Source organism: Alligator mississippiensis, chromosome 5 (assembly GCF_030867095.1).
Source record: "Alligator mississippiensis isolate rAllMis1 chromosome 5, rAllMis1, whole genome shotgun sequence".
In the NCBI taxonomy this organism is placed as follows: Eukaryota; Metazoa; Chordata; order Crocodylia; family Alligatoridae; genus Alligator; species Alligator mississippiensis.
The window spans coordinates 220,333,350-220,356,661 of NC_081828.1; the positions used below are offsets into that span (position 1 = coordinate 220,333,350).

The following is a 23,312-nucleotide window of genomic DNA, read 5'->3' on the forward strand; positions in this document are numbered from 1 at the left end:
GGAACTAGACCCATCAACAAACCACACTAAAATACCCTCCACACTTTCTAGAGCTGGATCATAAGTGCAAAAAGCAAATGGACTTGGTTTTTCTGGTGTAATTTGTGGTAGTGGGCGCTCATGGGTGGCTCCATGAGGTGTCTCCCCTCCTTCCACCGGCCATGCTGTTAGGGCATAAGGGACAAGGCATGGGCGAGGGACCTTTTGTACAGTCACATTTTGGTTTTGAAGTTTAGAAATCTTGCCTTCATTGTTTTTGCCTGATAAAATATATTTGAGAGGAGTGTGGCTTCTTTGCAAGACCACTGGGCTGTTGCCAATTAAGTATTCCCAGTGCTGCAAGGCCTGACTAGAGCAAGGACTTCCTTTGCACAGGGGGTGAATGCTTGTTCAACTTGGATCAGTATTTGTGACACATAGGCTGTAGGCCTTAGCCCAGTGCCATGGTCCTGTAAAAGCACAGCACCTAAGCTGTCTTCTGAGCCAGCTAAGCGTAACTCAAAAGGTAACTCTGGTCTAGGATAGGCCAATGCTGGGGCTTGCATCAGGACATGTCACAACTTATTAAAAGCACTTTGCTGAGCAGGGCCCCACTCCCGTGGCTGACCCTTTGTTAGTAGCTGATACAGCAGAGCAGGTTTTTGAGCATAAAACTCAGGAAATTCATGTGAAAACCCTGTCAGGCCCAAGAATGGTGGAGGGTTGTTAAGTCAGTAGGAGCTGGAAGTTTGCACAGAAGTTCAACTTTTTGCTTATAGGGGTACATCCCTCTGTTCCTAATTCAATGCCCAGATACTTAACTTGTTGTTGTTCCAGCTGTGTCTTTTGTGGGTATATCGATTAAGCTCACAATAGTCAATAGTGACTTGCCAGGTATTTCCACCTGCCTTTAAGACTGGCCAAATTGGACTATTACTGCTACTGGGTTGTTCAACTAGGACTTTTTGTTGCATGAGGCTCTGAATGATTTATAGCATAATGTACTGTATTTGAGGTCAGCACCCTGCAATGGCAGCACAGCGCAGGTCTACATCTTCCAGATCCCCTTGGTACTCTGGGCAAGGAGCATTACTTAGAGCAGAGTCGGGTGGAGGGGACAGCCACAACTCACCTGGCAGCAGGTCCTCAGACCTTGAGTTTTCCCCAGTGTCCACATCATCACAGACCCAGAGCTCTACCTGTCTTTGCTGGATGAGGCAAATTAAGTCAGGTGTGGGAATTTGATATCCTGTTAGGGGCCTGTAACAGGGAACCCTAGCCCTGTTATCAGGAAGCAGCGTGGCCCCTTTAAATCCAGAACCTCCCAGGCACAGTCATCCTGCCGAGCAGGGGTTAAGGATCGGGCCCTGCCAGGTGGTCAGGTGACAGGAAGGGGCAGGCTGGAGCCATATAAACCTCAAGCAGAGAAGACCAAGGAGGCAGCAGAGAGGGAGACTCCCAATGACTATGGAGCCTCCTCGGGAAGAATATGCCACGCTGTGAGACAGAAGCACAAGCACGTGTAAGCGGGCACTTTGCCTCTCTTAGTTTTTTTATTTTCATTATATGGCCATAGGGACCTATGGTTTACGTTTAACATTAAATGCCGGTGGTTTGTGGCTGAGGCTGTAGGGGAGGAGGAGACCTCATTATCGCTGAGGGGTGCTGTGATGAGTGCTCAAGAAGCCGGGCTGCACTAGGGGTGCAGCACTAGGGCCATGAGCCCAAAGTAACTTGAAGGGAAGCTAGGAGCCCTGAAGCCAGGTCCTAGCGGGTGGACTTAGGTGAACCGCCCTAACTACAGAAAGAGGGGCAAAGCTGGAGGGGCTGAGGCCCCAACAGCCTGGTGCTGCAGGGGTGCAGCGTAGAAGGGCCAGTAGGCCTGGTGTTGTGGAAAGTATGGGATGGAGACCTTGAGCCCGAGCGAGTTAGAGAGCGAGAGCCTTGGAGTCAAGCCTTGCTTAGTGGGTTTTTTGACTGACAGGCCTAGCTAGAGAGAGATGGGATAAGCCCACAGATACTGAGCCCCCAACATAAAGAGAAAATTATGAAACATCTGTGAGGCATGGGGCACATCAAGGGGAGGTAGGAATGTGCATTTTGCCCTTAAGGCAACAGCTTATTATCCTACAGGTGGTGAGCCTAGAGCCTGACTGGGAACCTGTGGGTCAGCCTCCTGCCTTTTAAGAAACAAGTAATATCAAGTTGTGGCAGGCAAGTAAAAGGGGGGAAAGCTGATCCCCAGGGGAGGAAAATTCAGCAAGACTTGATGGATGAACATGCACTGGCCTATACAAATATGTAGCTGAAGACGGCACCCTGTCACAGGGCTATAGTGGCTATAGAGAGTTTGTGACTGGGTACTGGATATAGAATAACCAACTGGGATTTGAGGAATGGATCCAGGGATCTTAAGATTTCTATTAAGGCCTTGATGGGGAAGGGAGAATGGGCATTTAAGATGAAAGCAGAAGGCACGACACAGTGAAGCCTTCTATTTATGATGGTCCTTGTTACCCAGGGGGTGGAGGGATGGGCATAGAAAATAAAGGTCCAACCACTCCTGGTTTAGAAAGGGCATTAAACTGACAGTTGCCAGGCATGGAGATGCAGTGATCCATGATGTACCAGGGAGCAGAAAGATAGAGCTTTTACTGTTTCCAAGGTACAAAAATGAAGAGACATTGGGCACACTTGTAGATGGATAACAGTTATCTCATCAGTGGAATTCCAGGAAAAAGAGCGGAAATGAGCTTATTGTCAGTGCAGCTTTAAAGCGAGGACTTGTGGCAATGAAAAGTATTCATGACAGGTGCTTGAAAAAGAATCTTTTTTCTGGGAGAGAGTGTAATTCATCTTCATCAAGGCAAAGGCAAGGATAATTTTGTAATAACGGTAGTTGCAACTGAAGCATTATCCCATCCAACGGGAGGAACATCCCAGAAAGGGAGATGAGTCCACACATTGGGAAATACTGCGGGGTTTATCACAAAGTTTCTGGGAGTCACAGATGTGGACAAAAGAAGAGACAAGGGACACGTTTCACAGCATGTGAAAGTCCATATTGTAGAAATGGTTTATAGGTCTTTAGAAATGCCCCTGAGGCCAGGATAGAGCCTGCGAGTAAGGGACATTGGCAGGGCTGCGGGTCAGGAATGAGGGTCCCATGCTGCAGGACTGGGAATAGGGGATGCTGGTGCCCCTCATCCCGGACCCCCCCCTCCCCACCCCAGCACTGGGCAGGGCTGGTGGGGGCAGGAGATGTGAGTCGGTAGTGAGGGGTCCTGGCAGGGCTGGGGGGGAGGGGCTGGGGGTCACTGAACACGTACCATCAAAGCACACGTGAAGAAGATGAAAGGGAAAGTCAGAGCCAGCAACACGATACCTCCAAGGATGGTCATATCAAGCTGTGGAGTGAATGCAGCTACGTTATGAACCACTGCTACTGCCTTGTGCTCCTCCCCTGCGGAGCGTGCATGTCCAGTACGGGAATGATCAGCTCATGCCAAGAAATAAGACTCAGCTCTAAATGACAGCTGTCCTGCAATAACAGGATGTCTAAAGTCAACACCAAAGGATAGCCTGTACTGACTGGCTGGCATTGCACCACCTAATATCAGAAGAAAGGTACTGAGCCAAAAAGAAGGATCATGGCAGATGAAAGATGGCAGGCATCCACTCTGTGGTCACACAGGAGTAAATAAACAGCTTAAAGAGTGAGAGTTTTGTGACTAGTGTTGTGTTGTTGGACATGACAGGGCATGAGTGAGGTTTGATTACGCTCAATCAGATGTCCCGACATGGACCTGGAACCCCAGGAGGACCTTCCAAGAGGGGTGGAAGACTCAGGGGGCATGGGCGACTGGTGCCACCTGAGTCAGGGTGGGCACGTACCCCTCCCAGCCGCCAGTCAGTGATGGGGGGCAGTGTTCCCCTCACAGCCGATCTCGCCAACCAGGGGGGAAGTGCCGGTAGCGCTTCACCTGGCACCCCCACTCTGTGACTGGCACTCCTGCCTGCCCCCCTGCCTGTCATCTAAGTGGGGAGCACTGCCTGTCGGGGGTTGCACCAGTGCTCTCACCCTCTATACATTACCTCTGAGCAGAGGCAAAAAACTCCCGGCGCCCTGGGTTTGAGACCAGAATAGGGGTTGTTTATAATATCTGTGGGGTTAATTGTGGGGTGCCCCAAGGGGATGCAAGCAGAGGGCCTGGAGCCCCCGAAAAGCCCTGAGGGCAGGGCATACTTACTTCTTTTAGTGGAAGCAGAGCCGGATGACCCGCACTGGGATGGACCAACCACGCAGTTTGTCAGCTGTTTTTATTGCCAGCTAGGGATGGCGCAAGCAGATGACCTCATCAGAAAATGCATCCTGGCTGATTTAAAAGCCAGTGGTGGGGAGCACCACCAGACGGCAAGGCTGCTCCCGAGCTACACACAGGCTGCACCAGCAGCCCGGAGAGAACCCAGACAGGGACCCGATGGAGGGGTCCAGGACTGATTGAAGAAGGCACCACACTGGCCCAGCAGGGCAGCCAGGCCAAGGAGGATGGTATTGAGGGACCTTGGAGCCGCAGATGCCAGACCTATGAGTGGGGTGGGCTGAGGCACCATGCCCCAAACTTTCCTTTTTGTCCTGTTTTGTTTTGAGTTATCCTAGGGCCCCCAAGCAGGAAGAGGGATCACGAGCAAACCCTGTAGGCCACGGGGAGCCAGAACAGTGCAGCAGATGGCTACGGAGCGAGGGAAGGCCCGGAGCTTTGCCAGGGATGGTCCAACATCCCATGGTCAGCCCATGTAGAAGGAGACCAGGAGATGAGTAGGGGGAAGAGAGACAGACAAGAACATCAGAGGGGGAGCCGGAAATCCATCATCTGGTCTTCCTGAGGGCTGGGGCATGGCTGGGGTGTAGGGGAGGTGGAGCCCCAAGAATGCCTGCTAAGGGCAGTGCCCAGTCTGTGAGGAGTTACGAGACAGAGCCCAACCACTGAAGAAGAAGATCAAGTCACGGAAGGCGAGTATCAGGATCCCCTTCGGGGTGAACATGACCCAATGTCCAGGCTACAGGAACACACCTGTGGCCGGCACTGGGTACATGCTCCAAAGCAGCAGGTCAGCGCCTACATGAGGCTAGGTGGGTGCATGGCGTTATCACATTGATGTTTCCTGCTTCAATTTCTCTTTCTTGTACCCTCTGTCACCCTAGGAAAGAATGGGTTCAGGATGATATGACCTAAACCAGGAAGGAAAGGGAGGGGCAACTCAGCTCCTGGGGAGGGGCGCACTAAGATTACAATGGGCTGATTTGCATTTTTGTTTTGGCAAATGTGTGTGTATATATATATATATATATATATATATATATATATATATATATACACACACACACACATATATATATATATATATATATATATACACACACACACATATATGTGTATATATATATATATATATATATATATACACACACACTAGCCAATTGGCTGTCAGGAATGACTCAGGGTGGGGGGAGCATGCGGGGATGGAGCCTCAGGTCCCCCGCCATCTGGGCCCACTCCCCCTTTACCTCCTGCTGCTTGGGGTCCAGGCCCACTGTCACAGGTAGGCTAGGAGCTGTGAGTGTATCAGCCATTAGGCTGCTAGGTTTGGGATCGAGGAGGTGAGTCGGGAGTGAATCAAAGGCAAATTTACTGATAGCTCACGCATACAACAATTGACAAACAGATAGTACAATAATAAAAAGCTAGTAGTAAATAATAACAGCAGATAGACAAAATGACAAAGAATTCTCACATGGGGTTGGCAACTTACCGGCAGTCACTCTATGCCAGGTGCATGCCAAGTTGTTCCAGCGAAGTCGGGCGTCCCTTATCAATGCTGTCCGACGGGTCACCTGGAAGGTCCCTAGATCGGGATCCGGTTCTCACTCACACTGGGAGTCTGGGGTCCAGGCTTGGTACAGTGATGATCCTTCTGTTCCATCCTTCATGCTGGTCACTTGACATACGTGCTACTTTATACCTTATTTTATGCTAATCTGTTAGTTTAGAGCTACTCACGGTCTTGCCCTACAGCTCTTACCCTATGGGATTAGAAGGTGTTAGAAAGTATCATAAAAGGTTACTGCCTAAACTTGGACTCACTCAATAAGCAAATCACACCACATCACTTTGGGGTTTGAGATGAGCATTTACTCCGTCCAAGATCAACCCCCTTGGTTTCTTCCTCTTTTTTCAACTCTTCTTTGGATTTATGAAAGGTGCTAATTATATTTTGTGGTTAGGGTTTGCTGTTATGGCCGAACCTTAAGTGAGAACCATTAGATTAGCTGATGTTTGCAGTTTTATTTTTGGGGCTCAGTTAATCTCATGATCAGTGTAGACAGTTAGTTTCAACACTTCGGTTAAATTTATGACAGACAAGTTACATTTGCGGGTTACAAACTTGCAAGCTTTGCATTAGCTAATATTAACTGCCACACAATTACCATATGTCTCCAAGACCCTATATTTATTGATTTAACTCCTCTGGTTCTGGCCATCACAGTCCACTCCCTGCCTCCCCGCTGCAGCGGCAGGAGGAGGGGAGGAGTGGGCCTGGGCCCAATGCAGGGGAGGACCGGGCCTGAGGGTGGGGAGAATCGGCCTGCCATGGTAGAGAGAGCAGCAGGCCCAGGCTGATTTGGTGGCAGTGAGGGGACAGGAGGAGAGGGCTCAGTGCCAATGGGAGGTAGGAGGGGGCGTGGGGGAGGTGTGAGCCTCGCCTCCCTCCTCCCATCCCCTGTGTCCCCCCCATGATCATGGCAGCACTCCACCACACCACCAGCTCTTGTTTGCACTCTGATTGGCTGTTTGTCCTATCACCTGGACAAGGGAGAAGACATTGATGTCATATATCTTGACTTCAAAAAAGCCTTTGATCTGGTATCCCATGATCACCTCTGGGTGAAACTGGCCAATTGTGGCCTTGGGTCCACCGCGATCCACTGGCTGGGGAATAGGCTCATTGGTGGGACCCAGAGGGTGCTATTTGATGGAAGTCAATCGTCTTGGTGTCCTGTGACCAGTGGGGTCCCCCAAGGCTCTGTCCTTGGACCCATACTGTTCAACATCTTCATTAGCGATGTGGACACTGGAGTCAGAAGCGGACTGGCCAAGTTCACCAATGACACCAAACTTTGGGGCAAAGCATCCACACCTGAGGACAGGAGGGCGATCCAGGCTGACCTGGGCAGGCTCAGCAAGTGGGTGGGCGAGAATCTGATGGTGTTTAACACTGAAAAATGCCAGGTTCTCCACCTTGGGAGGAAAAACCTGCAGCATCCTTATAGGCTCAGCAGTGCTACGCTGGTTAGCACTATGGACGGAAGGGACTTGGGGGTCATCATTGACCACAAGATGAACATGAACCTGCAATGTGATGCTGCCGCTAGTAAAGCGACCAAAACGCTGGCTTGCATCCATAGATGCTTCTCAAGCAAGTCCCGGGGCATCATTCTCCCCCTGTACTCAGCCTTAGTGAGGCCGCAGCTGGAGTACTGCATCCAGTTTTGGGCTCCACAATTCAAAAAGGATGTGGAGAAGCTTGAGAGTCCAGAGAAGAGCCACGCGCACGATCAGAGCTCAGGGAAGCAGACCCTACGATGACAGGCTGAGAGCCCTGGGGCTCTTTAGCCTGGAAAAGCGCAGGCTCAGGGGTGATCTGGTGGCCACCTGTAAGTTTATCGGGGCGCTCACCAGGATGTGGGGGAACATCTGTTCACCAGAGCGCCCCAAGGGATGACAAGGTCGAATGGTCACAAACTCCTTCATGACCGTTTCAGGCTGGACATAAGGAAGAACTTTAATGTCCGAGCCCCCAGGGTCTGGAGTAATTTGCCATCGGAGGTGGTTCAAGCACCCAGTTTGAACGCCTTCAAGACACGTTTGGATGCTTATCTTGCTGGGATTGTATGAGCCCTGCTGACTTCCTGCCCCTGGGGCAGGGGGCTGTACTCAGTGATCCTCCAGGGTCCTTTCCAGCCTGAATGTCTATGAAATGTATAAAATTTCATTGTAATCCAGTCCCGCGCTGTGGGGCGGAGTGTGCGTCCGTGAGCCGGTTCCTGGGTTTCCACAGCGCACACCTGAAGCACAAGATGAGCTGCTCGAAGCCACTGTCAGGGCGTCTGGGCAGGGCCCGCAGGAATCACTTCCCTGGTCGGGTCCCGGAGTCGTGTCGGCACCACGAGGCGCGCACGGCCGGGCCGTCCCCCACCCCCGGCTAGGGCAGTCCCAGAGGAGGGGTCGGTCCATCCTGCCGGGCCGGTCCCGGGCAGGTCGATGGCCCTGTCTGCCGGCGCTGTTGCTCCATGCCCGCGCAGGGCGTGCTCCCGCTGCGGGGCCCCCGGGACAGTTGCTCCTACCCCGGGCACCGGGTCATGTCCACAGGCGCTGCGCTGCCTCTTGCCCCAAGCACCGCACAGCAGCGCGGCCCGCCAGGGAGCCCAGCGCCTGCAGCGCCCCGCCCGGACAGCCCCGCTGCAGAGCCCAGCCGCCCCACAGCCCTCTCAGCGCCTCTGGGACCCCTGCCCCGCCCCGCCCCTGCTTCCCCGCGCCGGGGCACGCGCTTCCCACCCCGCGGGGCGGCTCCCGACACGGCACGCGCTGCATCTGTATCTGCATCTGCCCGGGCGGCGGCGGCGGGTCCCGGGGGCGGCGCGAACCCTGCAGCCTCCCCGCCCCGCCCCGCCCCGCACAGACCCGGCCGCCCCCGGCCCCGCGCCGGGACATGCTGGCACGACCCCGAGGAGAGGCCCCGCCTGACAGCTGCCCAGCTCCACGGGCCGGGGCCGGGGCCTCCTCCGCCTCCGCCCGCAGCGGGGGCCGAGAGCCCCTGCCGGGGGGAGAAGCCAGGCGGCCAGGCGGAGGGCGGGGGGAAAGCCCCTGCTCGGCCGCGGCCCCGGCCCCGGGACTGACGGGACGAGCCCCGGCCCCGCCGGCCACACGAGCCCGGGCGGCCCCGATCCCGATCCCAATCCGCCCGCACGGCCCCGCCCCGCCCCATGACGTCCCGGGACGTCACGGGAGTGACGCGCGAAGGGAGGAGGCCGCCGGGAGCGAAGGAGGTCGGGACCGGGCCGGCCGCGCTCGGGGGGAGGGCTGCGGGGCGGGGCGGGGCTGCGCGCGGGGGTCGCCGCAGCCCCAAGGGGGGGTCTGGTTGCTTTGTCCGGGATTAGAGCGGAGCCCCCCCCCCCCGGGCAGGGGGCCGACACGTCGGGGTGCGGGGAACCCGTCCGGGCGCGGGGGGGGGCAGGGAAGCAGTCACGTGCAGAGGTGGGAAACGGACAAAAGCAGGAGAGCGCCCCCCCCCCCCATCCTGTCACCGCGGAGACCGGGCGACAGACCCTGGCGCGGAAGGACCTTCCAAGCCGAGTGGGGCGATGCTGAGCCCCGGTTCTGCCACAGGCACCAGGCCACGGAGCTGCAGCCGCAGGAGGAGCCGGTGCAGCGCGGGGAGATGCGGGGGCCGGCGGTGATGCGGGCCATGCAGCCCCCGTCTGGGGCCGGTTCCCCCACACACCCCCCAGCCGGCGCCGGGGCCGGGGCCGAGCTCCCCGGCCCAGAGCCCTGGCGCCAGCGCTTCCGGGGCCTGCGCTACCGGGACGCCCCGGGGCCGCGGGAGGTGTGCCGGCGCCTGCAGGAGCTGTGCCGGGGCTGGCTGGAGCCCCAGCGCCGCAGCAAGGAGCAGGTGCTGGAGCTGGTGGTGCTGGAGCAGTTCCTGGCCATCCTGCCCCCGGGCATGCGGAGCTGGGAGTGGGGGCGCAGCGTGCAGACCTGCGCCCAGGCCGTGGCCCTGGCCGAGGGGTTTCAGCGGGGGCTGGAGGAGGACGAGAAACGCCAGGTGAGAAGGTTTCGCCCTGGTCGTGGATGCTGCTGTCCCCGTGTCCGTGTGTGTGTGGGATGCTCCCTCCCCCCGTCGCTCCCACGTCCCTGCTCCCCCGTGATGGACTGATCTCGTCCCCAGGTCGCGGCGTGGGGGAAGGTGCAGGACGTGGGCGCAGAGGAGATGCCGTCCCCGGGGGCGCAGTGGGAGCCTGGCGATGCCTGGCGGGAGCAGCCCCAGGCCCGCGGTGCCGACAGGCCGCTGGAGGAGCCCGGGCAGAGGGAGACGCCGGGGCCTCAGGACGCTAAGGAGGAGCCCCCGCCCCGCCAGGAGTCAGGTGAGGTGCAGGGCGCAGGCCCGGGCGTGCGAGGTGTGGGCGCCGGCGAGGCCGTCCTGCGCGCGGGGAGCGGTCGGACGTCTGCACGGGACAGGGCTGCGGTATTTGTCGCCCGGGGGGGCGCAGAGCTGTGGTCCCCGTGGGGGTGTCTCCCAGGCTGGGGCCCTCGGTCTTTCTCCGTGACTGTGCAGCACCCAGCAGAGAGGGGCTTCGTCTTGCTTGGGCCTTGTCGTGCTGCCGCGATAACAGTCAGTGACCTTATTCACGTCCCAGCAGCCAGTGTTCGCTCGTCCCTTTCTCGTGCCTCCATGGGCCCTCCGTGCCGCGCAAGGGGCTGGTGCAGGTGAGATGCCCCAGTGGTCTCCGTCTGGGGCAGGTACAGTTAACCCAGGCCTCTCTCTTGCAGACTGCCCCAAAACAGAGGAGACCTGGGAGATGTCAGCAGTTGAAAGCTCCTCGGGCTGCTGCCCCAGACGAGGCCCTTCCCCAGCAGCAGGTACGGAGCGGTGGTTCTCCCTTTTCCAGCAGTACGAGGCACCGTCCCTCAGTGGAGTGATCTCTCCTCCACATGTTTTCATGGGGTCAGTGTCCCAAAGGATCGGCTGTTCTTGTTCTCCCAGCGCCCCTGGAAGCCTTTCACGTGCCCTGGAGAAGCCCCACCGTGCATTCCTCCTCCCCGACCCCTAACCTGTGGATGTGACACAGCACCAACATCCCCACAGCTTCTTCCCCAAGGAGCGCAGTCCCTGCGGGCTCTGACATGGTGTTGTGATCCCCGCCCCGAACTGAGACAGTTATTGGGTCTCATCTTCTTCCTCATGCCCTTAGAAGTCCATTAGGAAGAGCTGTGGGGCTTGGCGTCCTTCTTCTCCCCACTCTCCACACAATGAAGCCTCTGGCTGCCTTTGTCCCGGGCCAGTACAGGAGACGAGCAGGGCTTTCCCCGTGCCAGCAGCACCAGAGCTCATTTCTACCTTCTCCGCCCCACAGGTGCCGGGACCCTGAGCAGAGCTGAGCAGAAGCGTCCTGGAAAAGAGCCTGTAACCCTGGAGCTGCACAGGACTTCCCCAGGGAGCCTGGAGGAGAGGGGCTCCCCGACACGTGAGCTGGGCCAACTGCAGAAGGGGCAGGGCAGGCCTCCAAGGCAAGAGGTGAGCAGGGCACCAGGTTGGGTTGGGGGCGGGAGGACACCTGGGGCAGAGCGCAGGAAGAGCCAGGGATGGTGTAAAGAAGCTGGGGAGCGGAGAGCTCTGAAGAGCAACAAGCCTGTGGTGACAAACATGGAAACGCAGCAAGCTGCATTAGCAGGAGCCCCCTCCCAAGTGCAGAGAGCAAGGGGGGCTGGCACGGGAGGGCCTGGTCAGTGTGAGAAGCCAGGGCTCCCTGACCCCAAAAGTGCTGCCCCGGCTGCCTCAAGGGGCCGAGCAAAGAGAAGGTGGTGAGCTGGGCTAAGTCCTGTCTCCACAGCTGCATCCACATCACAGGTCAGCTGACTAGTGGGGACTTTTGCACCCCTGCCTGGCACGGCTAGACATGCAATTAGCTGTAGGACAGTCATGGCAGACAGGGCTGAGGGGCCTGGAAGCAACTGGAGGAGGACACTGATGGTGCAACGCTTGTGCCCGCAGCTCCGGGAGGTGTTTGAGGACGTGGCTGTGTACTTCACACGGAAGGAGTGGGAGCTGCTGGAAGATGAAGACAAGGTGCTTTACTGGGACCAGATGCTGAAGAATTACCAAGCCCTCATTTCCCTGGGTAAACTGTCTCCGGTTGCAGCAATTGAAGTTTAGGTTAGATATTAGGCAGTTCTCTCACTTGGAGGGTAGTGAAACAGTGGAACAATTTACCCAGAGAGGTGGTGGAAGCTCTGTCTTTGAAGGTTTTCAAGACCTGGCTAGACAAAGCCTTGCTAGGATGATGTAGCTGAGGCTGGTCCTGCTTTGATCAGTGGGTTGGCCTAGATGCCCCGCCCCTGACACCAATCCCGATAGCCACGGGGAAACCAGCTGTAAAAGCAGCCGCACCGCTCCGGGAGCTCTGCAGCCTCGTGCACCCCCTACGTGTCGCCCGCCACTGACTAGATGTGAGCTCCTGAGGCCCCTTCCAGCCCCAACTTCCTACAATTCGATGTGACCTCTGGAGTTTCATAGTCTACTGCCTGCTGTTCAACAGTCTTGCCCTCGAGCACTCTTGGCTGGTGGTTTCAGTCTTTCTCCCCACTGCCCTGTCCGTGATCAGGCCTGTCTCACATTTCACATTGGTAGATCCTCTTCCATTTGATCAAGCCCCCTTCACTTGCATCTTCCCCCTTCTTGTAACTCCTGGTGCTTCCAGGTGCAGCAGTTCCTTGACAACATGATCTCCCTTTGCCTTCCCAGCGTGTTCATATCATGGCCAGCCCGTTGTACATAAATGCACTAAGAGCTGTTCCTTCGGGAAATTATTCTGATTTCCTCCCTGTCTTGCCTTGCTTGTCCTCTCCAAACACATTTAGCAATCCCAGCATGCTCAGTTGTGTGATATCTAAATCCCCTTTTCTCTTCCTTTGGTTCTGACCCAGCACAAGTTGACAGAAGTCTTATCAGCCACTCATGCCACAGCTCGTGGACGATGCATTTCCCCAGCTCTTCCTCCAGTGACAGATGTACAGGTGATGGACCCCAGGTACTTCTACCAAGGGATCACTAGAAGTTTCTGTCCACATTCCTCCCTAATATCTTCCTTTTCATAACACCAAAGGCTCTGGCTTTGCTGTACTTACTTTAAGACCTGTGCTCTCAAGCTCGCTCTGCCATTCTTAAAAGTTTTCCTCTCCTCTTCCTAAAATCGGTCTGCAGATCAGACGCTCATCACTGTGATAAGTGGGCTAGGTGCAGGTCCTAGCGAAATCCAGTTTTCATTTCCGGAGGATCTCTAATACAGGGGCTTGTTCTGGCTTGTGCACAAGCTTGAGGTACTTACCTTTTACTGGGTCAGTTTGCTTTTCTGATGTTTTCTTTTCCCTCCATTTCCCCCCAAATAATTTCCTTAAGGAAGTGCTCAAATGTCTTCTCTAGTTCAAGGATGTGGATATAGACCATTTCTACATTATGGCCTTTCATATGCTGTGAGATGTGTCTCCTTTTGCTGCCTTTTGTCCATATCCCTGAGCCCCAGGAACTGTTTTGAACCCTGCAGTATTTGTCAACCTGTGGACTCATCTCCCTACCTGGGATGATCCTCTCAACTGGATGGGATGACTGCTTCAATGGCAAATATGGCCATCTATAACCTTACCAAGGGGGACCAGCAGGGAATGGGAGAGACCCTCTTCCCTCTAGCACCACCAGGACTAACAAGGAATAACGGCCATAAGTTGACTTGAGAGTAGATTCAGGCTAAATATCAGGAGGCGCTACTTCACCGTCAGGGCAGCTAGGACCTGGAACCAACTTCCAGGGGAAGTGGTACTCGCTTCTACCCTGGGGGTCTTGAAGAGAAGGCTGGATGAACACCTCACCGGGGCCGTTTGACCCCAGTACTCTTTCCTGCCTATGCAGGGGGTCGGACTTGATGATCTGCTCCGGTCTCTTCCGACCCTACCAACTATGAAACTATGAAATACAGTTGTAATAAAATCATCCTTTCCTGTGCCCTGGTGATGATGAATTACCTTCTCCCAGAAAAAAATCTCATTTTCCACCACCTCTCATGTGTTTTCATTGCCAGAAGTCCTTGTTTTATACCTGCACTGAAAATAAGGTAATTTCCACTCCTCTGCCTGATATTGCACCAATGAGATAAGTGTTAGTCATCCATCTGTGTGTCCAGTGTCTTTTCTTTTTGGTACCTTGACAACGGTAAAAGCTTTATCCTTCTGCTCCCTCCTACAGCATGGGTCACGGCATCTCCATGCCGGTCCCTGGTGATGACTGTCAGTTTAATGCCCTTTCTATACCAGGGAGTGGTTGGGCCTTGCTATGCCCATCCCTCCACCACCTGGGTGACAAGGACCATCATCTCTTCGAGGCTTCTCCCTGCAGTGCCTTCTCTTTCATCCCAAATGCCCATCCTCCCTTGTCTATCAAGGCCCTAATACAAACCTTGAGTTCCTTGGATATATTTCCAAATCCCAGTTGGTTGTTCTGCATCCAGTACCCAGTCACTAACTCTGTCTAACCACTGCTCCAAACAGGATATCGGGGTCCCACACCTGACTTAATCTGCAGCATCCAGCAAGGACAGGTGGAGCTGTGGGTCTGTGAAGATGAGGACGGTGGGGAAATGTCAAAGTCCAAGGAGCTGCTGCCAGGTGAGTTGTGGCTGTCCCCGCTGTTGCCTTGAGGGGTCAGGCCAACCCTCAGGATCTCAATATTCTGCTGTTAGACAGGAGGGCGTGGTGTATAATTGCACATGCACACACTCAAAACCCAAGTAGGTGCATACACACACTCTAGGTGCATACACCCCCTCCAGGCGTGCACGTGCACGTATATCATGCACACAGTGACATTCATGTATATGAGTTCACATACATACCACTCACCTACACATACACACAGGTGAGTTCCTAATTTGGGTGTTGTGGTGTGCGTGTATGTACTTGGTGTACTTGAGATACCTGGGGGAAGGTTAAGATAATAGAGAGAGAGAGTGAAAGTGTAGGGGGTGAAAGTTGCCAGGACCAGGAATAGAACCTGCAGACTGGAGGGGAGTTGGGGTAACTTAAAGTTAATTGGTGTTAATTGAAAGCCAGCAAAGCAAAGGAGCAATGCCAGGGAGAAGCCCGGAGGCTGCAGCTGGAGCAAGGAAGCTACAGGGGAGCCAAGAGGTCTGTAGGGAGAGGAATACTGGGAGTGAGGCTGTGGGGCAGAGGGAGGGGGCGGGCTGGAGAACACGGAGAGAGAGAGCGAGACAAAGTGTAGGCAGTGAGAGATGGGGATTGGGAAGAGGTGGCAAGAGGGAAAAAGTGGCAGGAACCGGGCTGAGAGTCTGCAGAAAGCAACGGGGCTGACAGCCTGCAGAAAAGGGACAGAGAGGAGGCAAAAGGTGGCAGGAACCGGGGTGAGAGCCGAGAGGGAGAGAGAGAGACAGAAACTGGAATTTAAGATAGGGAAGGGACTGGGGCTCAGTAAAACACAACCCAACTCAGCGTTACAAATGACAGTAGTTTTATTGAACAGAGGAGATGGTAACACAATATTTTTATTGTTTCCTTTGCACACAGATGCACACACACACACAGACAATGGCAGCAGGGGTCAGAGAGGCTTGGTGCAGGGGCTGAAGTCCAGGAGAAGAGAGAGAGGGTCCAAATTGGAAGGGGAACTATGCAGGTGATATCTACCTATCTCAGGCTGAAAGTGGGTCCTCGATGGCCAGTCGGGGTCTCCTTCAGGTCAGTGTTGTCTAGAGGGGGTTGCAGGCAGTGCCTCTGGGGTGGATAGGCAGCATGACATGGAGCTGGTCTGGTCCAGATGGAAATGGCGTTCCCAAGGAGTCAGTCTTCACTACCCCTTTTTATGGGGCAGACTACCTCTGATCTCTTATGGGGAGGGCCTGTCCAGGCAATGTCAGTCCTGTCCCAGAGGGCTCCAGGTGTTCTTACTGAGCATCTGCAGCCTGGGCACAATGGTGGGTTGCCTCATCTTTTGTTTCTTGAATGCTGAGAGTGGTTCCAAGGGCTGGGTCCTTGGTCCAGGTATTGGTGTTGATAGTTTGGTCATTCAGAAGGAGCTATTTTTAGACCTACTGCCATTGTCTCTCAAGCACCCTCATTCATCCCCATTCATTCAGGAATCAAGTTACATAGGAGGGGTAGGTGTGAGTCATAGGTTACACAACCAGGCATGGGGATAAGATGGAGGCTTGACATTACAAGATGGAAACTTGACATGACTTACGCTAACCTACATATATAGGCCTTAAAACAGTAATCACACAATATAAAATCAGTAAAAAATCAATACAAACATAATAATTGTAACTTATAAAACAGTGGATATCTATATCAAAATAGCAGGGCACTTATTTGCAAAGAGGGGAGAGAAAAATAAAACTTACTACCTAAAATAAAATGTTAAAGCTTATCCTATATCTTAGCTTACTTATAATTATCTATAGGGAATAGAGAGTTAGAGGAAAAGTCAGAAATAGTTGGGGAAGGGAAGGGAATGCATATCTGTGTGTGTGTGTGTGTGTGTGTGTGTGTGTGTGTGTGTGTGTGTGTGTAAAAGAAAAGAAACTGGGGTTTATGTTACACCGCCACCCAACTGCTCTAAGTAATGCTCCATGCCCAGAGTGCTTGCCAAGGGGACGTGGGAAGTGCAGACCTGTCCTGTGCTGACCTCAAGCACAGTACATTATGCTGTAATGTGTCCAGGCAGGTGTTGTTCCCACTCCCTGAAATTCAAGGGTGTGGAGTGTGACAGCTGAAAAGTGTGCCTGTGTGATAAAGGTGCTTGCTGAAGGCTCTATGAAGATTAGACCAAGTGTTTTTCTGTATTTGTTTAGATATTAAGCTATATGTTGTTGCTAAAAGCCTAATTAAAGTCTAAGATGTAGTGAGGCCTTGTATAAAGTAAAACCTAGTAAATTTAGCAAAGCCTTGAAGTAGTAAGGCCCTGTAGCGTAGTTAAAATTACCTTATCAAAGGAATGCAAGGCTTGTTGCTCACTAGGGGAGGCATGCTCAAAGGAAAAACGTTAAAGCACACTGATGAATTGCTAACTGATGTAGGATTAAAGACAGCCCATTTTGCTCAGGTCATGATGGACACTGCTTTTAAAGCAGACAAAAATCAAACTTGGAGTACTGCTTGTGTGCAAGTTCAGTTATCATTGAATATGCATTTTTCCCAGGTAATAAACAACGTTAAAAATAGAAAATGACCCCCTGGCTTAGAGAATCATAGGATGCCTGCAACATTTAAATAAAGATACCCCTACCAAAGTACCTAGATTACCACTTGGGAAGGCTGTGATAATATAACACAGTCCCCCTTAGTTCAAATTAGTAGCACCTTAATTAGATTAGGGACCCTATGGAGAGGCTGGCCTCTCAACCCACCTAACATGACCTGAGTATATGAGTTACCTAATGTGTCATATGTAACAATAGGGCAATCTGTTTGTTGGGAAGGACCAAGTCGTTTGCTGCATGAAAACGGTACCACCTGGACTTCATGCAATTCGTGTTGCTTAGGAGCTAAAAGTGGAGCCATTGCTCTACTTCAATTGAGTAACGATACTATTGCCCTAAAATGGCCAGAAATTTCCTCTGAAACTATACCTCTCAACTTTACGATACCCACTTCATGGGTATCAGATGTAGGCATGCCATGGTTAGAAAACTGGAATGAAGTGAAAAATAAGCTGCAAAACCTTGAGGCAAAGGCTCGGCAAGGCACTCAGTCGGCACTCCTAGCTCGACAGGGTGGGCGAATGATCAGCCTAGCTGTCAACGTGCCCAAGCCATGTAAACGGTATGATGTAATCTGTACTATTCGTGTATCGCCAAGTGTCACCACAACTACATAGCTAACCATCTTAAACATCATAGTATTCTGCATTGCCCTAATAGCAACAGCTAAATAGTGTTTTAACCGTTGTTGTCGTAAATCTGTTTATGCTATGCAAGTTAAATTTATAGATCCCTCCCCATTTCTCTAATGTAGCACATGTGGCTTTAGCATCTCAATTGTAGCTATCATAGTGCTTCAGCAAGCAAGGAGTGGAGTGTGACAGCTGGAAAGTGTGCCTGTGTGATAAAGGTGCTTGCTGAAGGCCCTATGAATATTAGACCAAGTGTTTTTCTGTATTTGTTTAAATATTAAGCTATATGTTGTTGCTAAAAGCCTAATTAAAGTCTAAGATGTAGTGAGGCCTTGTATAAAGTAAAACCTAGTAAATTTAGCAAAGCCTTGAAGTAGTAAGGCCCTGTAGCGTAGTTAAAATTACCTTATCAAAGGAATGCAAGGCTTGTACTGCTATTGGTCAGTCAAAGGACAGTTGAAGTAAAAAGAATCTGAGTAGTTGTATGTTATCAGATCCATTCAGAAGCTTTGAATTGGCTAGAATATCTAGAAACCATTCAGAAGGTAGATACAGCTCTGTAAAAAGGATTAGTTAGCTGTTGCGTGAATCAGTGGGCCCGTGGACCTCGAGGAGCCCAAGGACTGCATTCCAGGGTCCTTCATGGTACCCTTCGGACAGCGCTGTTCGGGGACGCCTGACTTCACTGAACTTTGTAGAAAGAGAAGCTTGCTGTGTATCAGGCATCAGAGGGGACTGCCGATAAGTTGCCGACGTGAATTGCTTTTGTCTGTCATTGTTTGTCTCGTTACTATGTGTAGTTGTGTTTTTGTTAAGTCAGTAAATCTTTCTTACCGTACTGCCCTCGACCATACTCTCAATCCTGAACCCTCTGCAGGCAGCTGAAACAGAGAAAACAAATTGTTCCCTTCTTCTCCCTCTAATGACACAGATCAGGGGACAATCAGGTTTGGTGTCTGAACAAATAGCAGCGGTTGCCCTCTGCCAACAGGGTAGGCACTAATCTGGTGTTTCTCTTCCCCGAGCAGGAGGCGCCTGGCTGCTGAGCAGAGCTGAGGAGCAACCTCCTGCGGATGGGGCTGCAGACCCAGAGCCAGCAGGGACTTCCCCAGGGAGTTTGGCTGAGATGGACCCCCTGACACCCGAGGAGGATCAGTGGCACAAGAGTCAGGGGAGGCCCCAAAAGCAAAAGGAGAATGTAGCGGTGAACCAGGTACCAGCTTGAGTTGGGCAGGAGAGTGGAGAAGGGGCAACACCCAGAAGGAGCTCTGGGTGCAGGGAAGAGTTTGTGGAGCTGAGAGACCTAAAGAGCCGCTGGAAAGATGCACTGCATCCCAGCCAAGGCAGTGGGGAGGGGCTCAGAGGGAAGCAGGAGCTCACTGCCAAGCACCGGGGCAAAATCCACCCCAGAAAAGGTCAGGAAAAACCTTTAACTGCCCATCCCTCCTGGCTCTTCACAAGATCAGGCACAATGGGGGGATGCCCCACGTATGCACCAAGTGTGGGAAGAGCTTCACCTGCCTCTTGACCCTGGTTGCTCACCACCAGACCCATTCTGGAGAGCTACCACACCGCTTCACCAAACTGGGGAAGAGGTTTGTGCGCCCCACAGACCTGGTCAGGCAACTACACGTGCAGGGGGGGAAGCATCAGTCAGAGCTGTGTCAAGTGTGGCAAGACCTTGACCCATTTTTTCTCCCTGTCTCAGCACCGACGGATCCACCTGCGCAGGAAGATGCACCGCTGCACTGAGTGCAGGAAGAACTTCATCTGCTGGCAAGACCTGTCCCAGCACCAGTGTGGGCAGCACTGCTGCACCAAGTGTGGGAAGAGATTCAAGCAGGTCTCCACCCCGGCCAGGCACTGGTGCATGCATGCAAGGGAGAAGCCACTTGAGTGCTCAGAGTGTGGGAACAGCTTCAACCTATCCTCCAATCTGGCCCAGCACCAGCATATGCACACGGGGAAGAAACCACATCGGTGCTCGGAGTGTGGGAAAAGCTTCACCCAGTCCTCCAGCCTGACCAAACACCGGCTCATCCACACTGGAGAGAAACCACACCAGTGCTCGGAGTGTGGGAAGAGCTTCACTTATTCCTCCAGCCTGGCTCTGCACCAGCGTATGCACACAGGGGAGGAGGTATATCAGTGCTCAGTATGTGGGACGAGCTTCACCCGACCCTCTCACCTGGCCCGGCACCAGCTCATCCACACCGGGGAGAAGCCACATCAATGCGTAGAATGTGGGAAAAGCTTCAACCGATCCTCTCACCTGGCCCAGCACCAGCGTATCCACACCGGGGAGAAGCCACATCAGTGCTCAGAGTGCGGGAAGAGCTTCACCCACTCCTCCAGCCTGACCCAACACCGGCTCATCCACACTGGGGAGAAACCACATCAGTGCCCAGAGTGCGGGAAGTGCTTCACCCGATCCTGTCATCTTACCCGGCACCAGCTCATCCACACTGGGGAGAAGCCATATCAATGCTTGGTGTGTGGGAAGAGATTCAACCGATCCTCCAACCTCGCCCAGCACCTGCCCATCCACACTGGGGAGAAACCACATCAGTGCTTGGTGTGTGGGAAGAGCTTCAACCGATCCTCCTACCTGGCCCAGCACCAGCTCATCCACACAAGGTAGAAGTCACAGCAGTGCTCAGTGTGGGAAGCGCTTCCTCCACTCCACCAGACTGGCTCGGCACCAGTGCATCCATAGTCAGCAGTGTCCACAATTCTGCCAGCAATACAAGAAGGGCTTGGGGATTTATACCTGCCTAGCACCCACCCGTGTCTACATTCAGGGAAGTGGTCTCATGCTCATGTAATACAGCAACAGTTCATCCTTCGTTCAGCCCTTCTAGGGCACTGCAGATCCCAAAGGACACAGGGGCTGCCCTCCCAGGTCTGATGCGGGTGATGGTTTAAAAGGAAACATGTCAGGCAGAGGCTAGCCGGATGCTGGGGGAACCTGTAAGGAAAAGATCATCCTGGGAGCCTGTGGCATCCCCATCATTCTCCAAAAGCAGCTGGTGCTCCCACGGGGAGAAGTACCTGCACAGTAGGTGCCCTCCCCAAGACAGCTGGCTCCAAAAGACACCCAGGGACTGTCTCTGGCCAGCTCCCAGCTTTGACTTCCCTCCTGGTCCCAGGGTCCTTGTATGTGAAGCTCTGCAGTTGCAGGGAGGAGGACATTGATTGCTAAGGAAGGATTCCCTGCCTTCCACCCTGACCATGCCTTTCCTTTGACACTGTCTCCCACCCCATCCTCATAAAAATACTAGGCGACTGTGGCATCAATGCCTACACAGTCAGGTGGATTGCAAATTGGCTGAAGGGTCGTACTCAGAGGGTGGTGGTGGACGGGTCATATTTGACCTGGGGGGAAGTGGGCAGTGGAGTGCCCCAGGGCTCGGTCCTTGGACCCGCGCTGTTCAATTTCTTTATCAGCGATTTGGACAACGGGGTGAAAAGCAACCTGTTCAAATTTGCTGATGATACCAAAATTTGGGGTGAGGTGGGCACGCTAGTATGGAGGGAAAGACTGCAGCAAGACCTGGATAGGTTGCAAGGGTGGGCTAACAAAAACAGGATGCGTTTCAATACGGACAAGTGCAGGGTGCTGCACGTGGGCAGTAGTAACCGGCAGCACACTTATAAGATGGGAAACTCCCTTCTTGAGAGCAGGGAGGCAGAAAGGGATCTTGGAGTCATCACTGACTCCAAGATGAACACGGGCCGACAACGCGAGGTCATGGTCGGCAGGGCTAACCGGACCTTATCGTGCATCCACAGATGCATCTCCAGTAGGGCCAAGGAGGTGATCCTCCCCCTCTACACAACACTGGTCAGGCCACAGCTGGAGTACTGTGTCCAGTTCTGGGCGCCGCACTTCAGGAGGGATGTGGACAACATAGAGAGGGTCCAGAGGAGGCCACCCGCATGATCCGGGGACAGCAGGGCAGACCCTACAATGAGAGGCTACGGGACCTGAACCTGTTCAGCCTTCACAAGAGAAGGCTGAGGGGGGACCTGGTGACCATCTATTAACTCACTAGGGGGGACCAGAAGGGTTTAGGGGAGACCCTGTTTCCCCTAGCGCCCCCAGGATAACAAGGAATAACGGCCACAAGTTGTTGGAGAGTAGGTTCAGATTAGACATCCGTAGGAACTACTTCACAGTCAGGGTGGCTAGGATCTGGAACCGACTTCCAAGGGAAGTGGTGCTGGCTCCTACCCTGGGGGGCTTTAAGAAGCGGCTCAATGCCTACCTGGCTGGGGTCACTTGATCCCAGTTTTCTTCCTGCCCAGACAGGGGGTCGGACTTGAAGATCTACAAGGTCCCTTCCGACCCGACTTCTATGATTCCTCCCCACTGCATCACCCCTTTCCCAGGCCTGCACACCCCCATCAGGGTCTGCAGGAAATTGCTACAGCCGCCCCATGAGCCCAGTTTTGGCAGGTTTCACTTCCCAGCCCGTCATCAGATCTCTGCACCACCAGGTGCCAGCTGCCCCCCGTCCTCCTTCCCTTCATGCTATTGTCTATAGCATATTTCTTGATAATCAAGCCCCACAACTTAACATGATACCCCTGTGGTTGATCTCTGTGTCCTCTGCAGAGCTGTGAAATGGGAACAGACCAGGGCCCAGAACCCTTTCCATGGAAGATCTCTGTGATTCCTCACCCCCGTCCCTTTCCAGAGGATTCGCCACAATCCAAGGGTTTTTGCTAAGGCCCAGGAGCAGGAGTTGGTCATCTCTGAGGCCAAGAACCCTGCCCTTTTGAATGACCCTCTGGCCAGGGGGAAGTAGAGTCTCTTCTCTGGGTAGAGTCTCTTCAGTGTGATAGTTGGGGTAACGGAGGTGCAGCCTGTGACAGGTCCTGGCCCTTCTGAGGAAGGGTGGGGAAAGTGTGAAGGCATCCTGTGGGTGAAACGCAGCATGTTGTAATTTCCCACTGGGAATATCGAGGCTTCCCTGCTAGTGCCAAAGCCATTTGGCTCCATGAGTGCCTGTAGGGGCTACTCCTACAGTGTATATAAATCTGCCTTCTCTCTTTCCCTTTTATAGCATTTAAGAAAATAAATATCACTTCTCAGTGAGCCATTTTTTTTGGCAGGATGGCTCGTTTCTCTTGTTGTTGGAGATGGCCACAGAAAGAAGGGAGGGGATGAGACTTTGTTCAATAAATTCTGAATGTGCCTGTTTCCAGTTGAATTTCTAAGAAACTGGCACAAGACGCAAGGGGGAGTTCCCACTTGTGGCTTGCAAGTCAACAGGCGAAAGGGAAGGAACAGGTAAAAGGTAAGGAAGCAGCAACTTTGTGGTAACACACACTGCACCTTAATTCCCTGCCACCCCCAATGCCTCCGGACATGTTCCCCAAACAAAGTTTTAGTCCCAAGAGTGATCGAGTGCCTGTAGCTGCCCCCGAGTCTGAGTGCAGCTCCTTCAGTCCACAGCCGTGGCTGACAGAGCCACTGAGATTTCCGGCTGCACTGCACACTCCTCTGTGTAGGGATGGCCAGGTTACAGGTGCACACTGCTCTATTGATCCCTTACTGCAGCCTCCAGCTTTCTCTTTCTTTTTCCCTACCC

The 23,312-nt window shown here is 53.5% G+C and overlaps 1 protein-coding gene across 2 annotated transcripts; it reads left to right on the plus strand.

Moving 5' to 3' along the window:
• The first annotated feature begins 9,156 nt into the window (after positions 1-9,156).
• LOC106738918 (zinc finger protein 2) lies at positions 9,157-22,835 on the plus strand. Of its 2 annotated transcripts, XM_059729313.1 has the most exons (8): positions 9,158-9,864; positions 9,988-10,183; positions 10,590-10,679; positions 11,174-11,334; positions 11,812-11,938; positions 14,358-14,474; positions 18,744-18,928; positions 19,424-22,835. In XM_059729313.1, the coding sequence occupies exons 1-8, from the start codon at positions 9,481-9,483 to the stop codon at positions 20,354-20,356; spliced, it is 2,193 nt and encodes a 730-aa protein (XP_059585296.1). In that variant the 5' UTR covers positions 9,158-9,480; the 3' UTR covers positions 20,357-22,835. The 2 variants fall into 2 exon arrangements, with proteins under 2 accessions (XP_059585297.1, XP_059585296.1); XM_059729314.1 differs by lacking the exon at positions 10,590-10,679 and having other exon boundaries at positions 9,157-9,864.
• The last annotated feature ends 477 nt before the right edge of the window (positions 22,836-23,312 follow it).

Coding starts and splice junctions, on each gene's coding strand:
- LOC106738918 (XM_059729313.1), top strand. CDS start 9,481: ATGCGGGGGCCGGCGGTGATGCGGGCCATGCAGCCCCCGTCTGGGGCC. Junction 11,335..11,811: donor GCAGGCCTCCAAGGCAAGAG/GTGAGCAGGGCA, acceptor TTGTGCCCGCAG/CTCCGGGAGGTGTTTGAGGA. Junction 18,929..19,423: donor AGAATGTAGCGGTGAACCAG/GTACCAGCTTGA, acceptor TCCCTGTCTCAG/CACCGACGGATCCACCTGCG.